At 44.7% G+C, this 8,532-nt stretch overlaps 1 protein-coding gene across 1 annotated transcript; it reads left to right on the top strand.

The window, feature by feature from the left end:
• Positions 1-1,008: 1,008 nt before the first annotated feature.
• Positions 1,009-8,448, top strand: s100u (S100 calcium binding protein U). The gene is made up of 3 exons (XM_008283859.1): positions 1,009-1,271; positions 3,893-4,021; positions 4,377-8,448. Exons 2-3 carry the CDS (start codon positions 3,902-3,904, stop codon positions 4,989-4,991), a joined length of 735 nt encoding a protein of 244 aa, XP_008282081.1. The 5' UTR covers positions 1,009-1,271; positions 3,893-3,901; the 3' UTR covers positions 4,992-8,448.
• Positions 8,449-8,532: the final 84 nt, after the last annotated feature.

Raw genomic sequence — 8,532 nt, 5'->3', positions numbered from 1 at the left:
GTATTAATTCCGACGTCTAGACAGAGTTATGTGTGCTGGCAGGCTCCCCGGCTGTTTTATAGCCTATAGGCCTGTTTTAATTTGACAAAAAAAAGGTGCTGCTGCTGTTATGATTTCGACGACAAGGATCTTTTAGTAAATAAAGTAAATGTGACCTTTGTATCCAAATTACACACGCTAAGGTGCCAGTGTGGGAGGCGTGGTGGTGGGCAAATGAGTCACCAAGCAGCAAAGTCAGGGACAAAATGAGCAACCATTTAGAGAGAAGGCTGCGAGGACACTATCAGAAAAATTCCCCTCAGTTTGCAGTCAAGTGTGGACGCCTGTATCTCACTTATCCACACAAAGAAGCAGCAGCAGCAGAAAGATGTAATCTGTGAAGGGAATTTTAAAAAAATACAAAGACTTAAAAGATTTTTTTTTTTTTTGGGAAGAATCTGGCAGGACTGCTTCATCTCTTGCACCACATTTGCCACCCACACTAGTTTTCCTGCAGTATTTTCACTGAAGATTCCTTCACTCTCAAATTTCCAAAGTGTCAGCTCGGAAAAGTCTGGCCTTCTGCTGCAGCCAACATTTTTTTGTTGTTTTAATTACATTTTATAGTCGAAAAATAGGATTTGGTTCAACTTTCATGGAGTAAAACCAAAAGGATGTTTTGGAATTTGTGTTCCTGTAACTCATCTGTGCGTTTTCCAGAGACACTTGTGTGCGTTTTTAAAACGTACACTCCCTCCAAAGTATCTGGCTTGTAGCTATACTTTCAGTTTCAAAGTTATTTTCTCTACGTTTAATAAGTTAAATAGTTTTGAAAGCGCCCGAGTCCTTTGCAGATGAAGTAATCCCACCCGCCCTGTCTCCTCGTCCCTGCACATGAAGCCGCTCCAAGCCACAAGCCTTCCTAGTTGGCGTGAAACCGAGCAAATCACACATGACGTGAAACAGCTGGCCCGTGAGCCAACGATAATTCCAATAAAAACCGACTTTAAGTGTTTTGATACACTTTCACTCCCTTTTTCATGAGAGTCGGGGTCGCGCTCTTCCACATTCCCAGCTCTGCCTCTCACTCTTCCAGGTACACGCCCTTTGACTTGTGAAGGGGGAAAAGTTTTAAGGACAGAAAAAAAAACCTAAATCACGGAAGAGATTCTGCAGTCCTACTAGTTTGGCAAGTTCCCTGGGCTCAAAGCAGCGTAGAAAGGCGGAGAAGAGGGCAGAAACTCACATTTGCGCACATTTATACACTTCTCTTGTCCCACAGACGGTAAACGGTGAGTTGATTGCGTCTCTTTTTTTTTTTTTGGATTCTTTTCTCTTCTGTTTAAGCAGCTTATTTGCTCATCGGGTTCTTTTTTTTTCTTTGCCACGTTTCGATAAACTCTTGCAGGAGCCATCCCATGAAACTTGGCCGCTGTCTGACTGCAGGACGGTTTCAATGACTCCGGCTCCTCCGAAGTTTTAGGGCTCATGTTGCACTTTGATAAAAGAGGAAATCATAATAGTTGTTGGCATTTATTTGCGCGTACGTTTTTCGCTTCGATCGCCAGTGCGCGATTGCCATATGCTCCCCGTGTCCGTTTCTAGGAAAAGATATTTGATATTTTTGATGTAGATCAGTTGTCAAGTTGCCGATCAATTGCAAACAGCCTATCAAAAATTGAAGTGACTCCGAGGCGACAGAGTATTTGGGCTTAAATGTACGCAGGGGGACACGCTGGTCGTGCGTAAAAGCGCATTTTCGAGCAAAAATAGTTAAACATTTTTGCGCACAGTGTGTTTAAAGAGGCCCACAGAGGTGACAGGATGGTTCTGTGGGGTGGGTTTTTTAGTGTAGCTGTGTTGTTTATGACCACTTCTCTCATCGCCGTTTTCCAGTATTTAAATGTGTCTGATGGATCCTGGCAAACCTGACGCTTGTTGATAACGTCCGTATTTTCGAACCCAGTCGAGGAATTAGATGAAAGACTGTCACTGTGCGTCTGCTCACCGCAATTTACAGCCACAACCTAACTTGTTCCTCTGTTAATATTTTATGCCACACTAGCGGTAGTATTGTCATTACTCTGCGCACATACCGTATCACATTCGCCCATTTGGAAACGCAACACTCAATCTCCTTTGGGCTCTGGAGGGGAAACGGGAAACCTCTGGTTGTAGGCCTGTATATTTAATTATTTGCGCAGTTGTTTTGGGAGCTTTTAAGGCAAATAACAGGGATCAGTTGGTCCCCGGCGTTGGAAAAGATGAAGACTCTGACGTGGGCACAGCAAAGTATTGAATTCATTTGTCTGATAATTGGGGCACGTGTCCAGGCGATACCACCTTAAGACGGGCTGCTCGGTGAATAATGAATGTGAGAATGGACATACATGTCAATCTAAGTATAGCAGTAATATCTTGTCGGTGTGTTTTTGGGCAGGACGCGCTCAGAGCCGTTGAGGCCCTTGTGTACTCAGGCTGCAGAGGGTGTGTCACCAGCGCAGGAAGAAGTCCCCTAAAGTTCCTCCAGAACGCGGGATTTGTTTATAATCTAACAAAAAAGCGACAAAAACCGACTCCTTAAGCTAAATCCTTGCTTCTCATGTTAATACCATTACTCTGAGGCAGCTGGTTTTACAATCACAAGAGATATGCTCCCTCCCCAGTATGCAAACTTATGGTTTTATTGAGGCGGCACACTGGATCAGACAGTTAAAGATCACTAGGTCACCTGCAAAGTCTGCAAAGTGTGGAGTGAAATGTTAGATTTTAATGGCCCTGTGCTGTCAGAGCTCCTTGTCCCTGAAGGTATAATGAGACTAACAGACACATGCCCTAATTGGCCGTGTATGCTTGTGGTGACTGCTGAGGAGAAATCGCCTCTCTTGGACGGTACTTGACTTTGACATGTGTCTCAGTAATTCCAATATGCATCTGTTGTCTACAAATTACCACTGACACGAGCAGGGCTGCATCCGAGCTGAAACCAAGCGTCTACGGTGGTTTCTCTCGGCGGTGTAACCTGTTTGCTCTGTAGCTTCTGAGCTGACAGGCTTTTTTTTTTTTTGCTTGTTTTTTTTGCCGCGAACAAATCTTCTCGCTGCTTTGGGGCAAACTAGTTCGGAGTTGGCCTGTAAATTCCTGTCTAAGTGATCTCCACAGACAGCAATGAATGGAATTCCGGCAAACATGTGTCACCTACTGGCATGCTACACTTTGAGCAGGTTTATCTATACATGTGTCAAGATCTCAATTATTGATAGTCTCCCTGTCAAAGTGAGATGATCTCCGCTGATATCCGTGTATGTTTTACTGCGTCATGGAAGACAGAAGTGTGTTTGCATGCAGCAGTGTGAGGGAAAACAGGGATGAGCCCGTGGCGGGTAAAGGAAGAGAGAGTGGCAACGGAAGAGCGAGGCCGGCACAGGTGGCAAGATGGCAACAAAGAAAGAAAGAAAGAAAGAGAGAGAGGGAGGGAGGGGAAGAGGGAAGAGCAGACAGGGACTAGGTAATCCCTTCGGTAATCTGAAGCCCAGTCCCCTCGGTAGCTTCAGTAGATCAGATGACCTATCAAAGATCAGAACTTCCATTGTGCATCACAGCTTGTCTCTCAATCAGACTCCCTCTCACCCTCTCCGCTTATCTCACGTCACCATCCCTCCCTCATTGCGGCTCTCGAATCAACACCTGAAACGAAAGGCCTCGCAGGGACACGAGGAGAGCCTCTGTTTCATTTTCCACTGCATGTGCCTGTTAACCTCCATGTGTTTTGAATCAGACGCGCAGCACGCGACCACGCTTCATGCTTTAATCACATCTATCTATCTATCTATCTATCTATCTATCTATCTATCTATCTATCTATCTATCTATCTATCTATCTATCTATCTATCTATCTATCTATCTCCACAGAGAGGAGTCATGGAGCAAGCCATTCAAACCATGGTGAAGGTCTTCCTGAAGTCGACTAAAGGAAAGGAGAGTCTAGGAAAGAAGGAATTCCAGGGCCTTGTCAAATCCCAGCTCAGCAACATCCTTTCGGTTAGGAAATCTTTATTGAACCTCCCTGAATTGTTGCCAACACTTAGATTATGTAACTGCCTCACAAAAAAATAAGCCCACAGTAGTGTTGCATTAGCTCAGGCCAGTCTTAACCTGTCCAGATTCTTAAACACATGAATTGCGACCAAATGGCAGCGTAACGTACAGCAGCTGAATAGGAAAAGTGATCCAATATGATAGAATGACATTCATCAGCATTATAATGCAAATTGAGCCACTGATAGAAGGGTCATTTACTAATCGTGTACGGTGATTTCACCTGTGACAGTCCAGCTAGAGTTACCCATCATCATGGTTTGATGGTCTCGTGCTCTCCTGTGTGCCTACTTCCCAGGATGCAGACAGCAAAGAGGCGATCAACAACATGGGCCAGGGGCTGGACGCCGACAACGACGGCAAAGTGGGCTTCGAGGAGTACCTGAAGCTGGTCGGTTACCTGGCGTGTTCGCTCAGCGAGCAGCGCAGCCTCGCCAAGGAGGAGCCTGCACAGAACGCCGCGCCCGAACAAGCGGCAGTCAGCGCCAACAACAAAGAGGAAGAGAAGCCAGAAGCAAAGGCAGAGGCAAAGGAGGAAGCAAAGCCGAAGGCAAATGAGGAGCCGAAGGCAGAAGCAGCCGCCGAGGCGAAGGTAGAAGCGAACGCAGACGCAAAGGCGGAAGTGAAGGTAGAAGCGAAGGCCGAGGGGGAGACGCTGCCCGAGCCGGCGGCGGGATTAGCAAAAGCAGCAGGAGGATTAGCGGCAGCGGCAGGAGAGGCGGCGGCGGGAGGAGCAGCGGCGGTAACGGCAGCGGCGGCGTCGGTGGTAGAGCCGGCCGCAAAGGCCGTAGACGAGGCCGTGAAAGAAATACCGAAGGTGGAGGCGACGGTAAAGGTGGATGAAGCTGTGGAGAAGGTGGCTGCTGCTGTGGAGGAAGAAGTGGAGAAGAAGATCGAGGAGGCGACCTCATAGGGGACAATCCATTCCTTCACCAAACAACAAAACGACGCACTACACACTCACATTCAACACTACACAGCATCAGTAGCGCCAACACAAGTTGAACATCCACCAATGATTTTTTATCATTTTCTTTTTTAAATCAAATACACACCTTCAAAGTGCAAATAAAGTCCAGGTCAAAGTTCAAACACTACAGCTCTGATAGAAACACCACTCCTTATATATGATCCCTGATTCATGTACACGACAGTAAACTTACTGCTTCTGTGCTACTCATTACCACTATGTTCATATGTATAGCATGTGCATCCCTTAGCACATTTACCTCATTATAATATACTATGATAGCATGCAGACGTACACTATCATGTGCATGCAGAATCCCTGTGAAGCCTTCGCTGCAGAGTGTGACGTGGCCGCGGTGTCACTGTATGTTAACGCTGCAGACGAAGGGGTTTAGCTGAAATGTCATCTTTTCCCTCGTTTGGTCTCTGCTTCTTCCACAGTTGTTTCATGCAGCCTCATGTTACCGAGAGTCTTTTGGGTCAAACGTCATCTTGCTCACACTTTAAGGGATAATCTGACATTTTGGGAAATACACTAATTAGCCTAATAGCCAAGATTTAAATGAGACAAATGACACCACTCCCGCTTGTATCCATTGAATGTGAAGCTGCAGCCAGCAGCCAGTGAGCTCAGCTTGGTAGAAACAGGAGGAAACAGCGAGTTTGGCTCTCTCCAAAGGTAGCGACAACAACAAAACTGTCTAAAAGCTCGCTAATTACACTGGCACATCCTGTTTGTTTAGTCAGTTGTTTACACTTGAGTTTTTATAGAGCAAAAAACAAACAAGATAGCGTTTGTTAATTAGGGAATTAAAGGAGGGAATTAAAGGAGGTGGTTGGAAGGAGCCAGACGAGCTGTTTTCTGCTGTTCACAGTGTCTGTATCAGGCAGACACGGGACTTCTACTCTTCTCATCTGAATCTCGGCTACAAAGCTAATAAGCACATTTCTGTACGGGAATATTTGACACTAAATCTTTTTTTTTTTTTACCTTTTGAATTCACAGTGCTTTGGAGCTGATTTAGCATGACAATAAACTAACTGTTTTGCTGAAGCTTTGCATTACTTCAGTTCACCTTAACTGTGTTCTTAATGCTCCCATCACACCCTCTTTCTTTCTTGCTTTCTTTATTTCGGTGCCTCTTTTCTTCCTGTAATTCCTCGAGAAGTTGCCTCCATCTTGCCTGCAATATGTCCTCTCAGCTCGTAGTCCGTCATGAATTAACTGGAAGATCAGGTGTGACCATTGGCTAAATAATTAAGGTCCAGAGATGGAATCCACACCAAAGGACCCTAAGGGTCAAAAGGGAGCCCAAAATAGTCCCATGGGTGCTGGCTGGTGACTAGAGGAGCAGGTCAGAGAAGGTGTTCATGCAACCTAATCTCCCTGGATTAGCAGAGAAGACACGACAACAAAGCACCAAGAGGCCAAGGAAGCCATAACAGATGTCAATTGGTAGAGATGCTTTTTTCCAATTAGGGCCTTTGTTGTAGTTGTGTATTCAAAGCCGCGGCAGGGTCTGCTTATTGAACCGTTAGGCGCTGGACATTATCTGGAGTGACCCCTGGTAGCACTGGATGGAGGAGAACAGGCCTCAGCAGAAACCTGACCTCTGGTCTGGAGGTCGCCTTTAAAAAAAATTGCTCATTGTTGTTTGTTGTTTACTGCGAGCTTAGCCGTCAGTTGTTCAGGCTTGCACGTTTGTCGGTCACACCCTCGTACAGTTTAAAGACCCTGTTTGACCTGCAACTGGATCCTTGTGCACCAGGCATTGGGAAACTACTGGATTAGGCATTGGATGGGCTAACACACCCTGGGACACAAACAATTACATGAAAGTAATCCCGGGCTCCAGTGGCCCTGCCCATCAGGACGTGGTGGTGGTGGTGGTGGGGGTGGTGGTGGTGGAAAAGGGATGGTAGTCGGAGGTTGTGCTTTTTTTTTTTTTTTTTTTTTTTTTTTTGAATACTGAGCCATCATTATGAATCTTTGTGGTGTGATCTTTTACAACAGGCGTATAACAAGATGTCGCATGCTATCAGAAGCTCAATATTACCGATGTATTACCATTATCGTGGCCATTATTTAAGTTCAATTTGGCCTCTTTTATATTTAAACCTATATCTAACTCTTTTGTTCGGACCACTATGGAGATCACTTGAAAATGTTCTTCTTTGTCACATTATATGCAATTTGTTAATTACAATTTAATGACGTGTAAATTGTCTCATCATCAATAATGCAGCCGTGAGAGAGAAGAAAGGAAAAAAAAAAAAAAAGAAACGGCTTGTGTTGCAGACCCTGCCATGTTACAGGTCTGCGTTTATGCCGGCTGCAAAGTGCTTAAGGCAAACACACACGTATCGGGCACGCTACCAAACCGTGCACCTCGGGCACCGTCACGGCACCTGGCACTTCAAACTGCTCCACAGCAAAATGGGCGAGATGAATAAGCTCGAGTCAAGTGATCACCTTGCCTCGCTGCGGCACTCCCATTGTAAATACTGTGTCATTTACACTCACTCTGCTCTGCTTTTATACTCGCAGCACGCTACGTTTCCTCCATTAACTAATACTAACAAACTTACTGGACACTCTGGGCTTTTTTAGATTATGTTTTTATTTGTTTTATGAAATATATACTATATACTTTTTTAAAAAAAATATCAGAATACTTTTTGGTACTTCCTGTGAATTATGGAAACATCAGCCTCTTTTGCACCATTTTATAAATACAGACATGGAGCTGAGATAAAGCGCAGTAGAAACACTCTTCTGATGTGTTAAATGACTTAACTTGCACTACCAGCAGATGCCTGTGTTGTAAGTCCTGGGTTAAACATCCATCTGGAAATCATTTTTTATCAGTTAATCTCATATTTGAACCTATTTGAAATGTTTTCTCTCAAAGCGGTTGCAGCTCTGTTACTGTCCCTTGGTGTAAACCCCACCCAGCTTTAACTCATGTAGATTAAAAACATGCTGGAACCGAGCACAAGCAGATTTGCAGCAGGGAGTGTTTGCAGCCACGTTTTTTTTTTTGTTTTTTTTTTCTATTGCCACACAATAAGTCTCATTCATCCTGAGATGCAGTTCGATGAAGATCAAACCTCCCCGAGTGGAGAATCCTCTGAGCAGATAGAGGCTCTTTGGGTCAAAATGTTTGCCATTACCATCCCCGGGTTATTGTGCAGGTTTTCATCATGTTTATTTCCTGCAAAAAAAAGTACTAGAGGGTGTGTTTGTGTTTAGCAGCTGGACTCGCTTCAGTCTGCTGCTGCCATGTCCAATAAACTTCACCATCTTAATATTTCAACTTCATATGTAATGCTGTATCCTTTTTTTTTTTTTGTGCTCTTTCTATGTTAATGGCTAATATTGAATAAAACTGTGACAATCACATGTTTTTATTATTTGTGGCTCGCTCAGTTAAAAATCCATTTATGTGTGTGATGAGGAGAAAACACCTGCAACAGGGAGAGAG

Source organism: Stegastes partitus, unplaced genomic scaffold, assembly GCF_000690725.1.
Source record: "Stegastes partitus isolate 25-593 unplaced genomic scaffold, Stegastes_partitus-1.0.2 Scaffold329, whole genome shotgun sequence".
NCBI lineage: Eukaryota > Metazoa > Chordata > Actinopteri > Pomacentridae > Stegastes > Stegastes partitus.
Note: the sequence above shows the minus strand (reverse complement) of the source record. Positions and strands in the feature narration are given on the sequence as shown.

What these genes read in the sequence shown, in the direction of transcription:
- s100u (XM_008283859.1), top strand. Translation starts at nt 3,902, where the DNA reads ATGGAGCAAGCCATTCAAACCATGGTGAAGGTCTTCCTGAAGTCGACT. An exon ending in AGCTCAGCAACATCCTTTCG is followed by an intron (nt 4,022 to 4,376) that starts GTTAGGAAATCT and finishes CCTACTTCCCAG; the next exon opens with GATGCAGACAGCAAAGAGGC.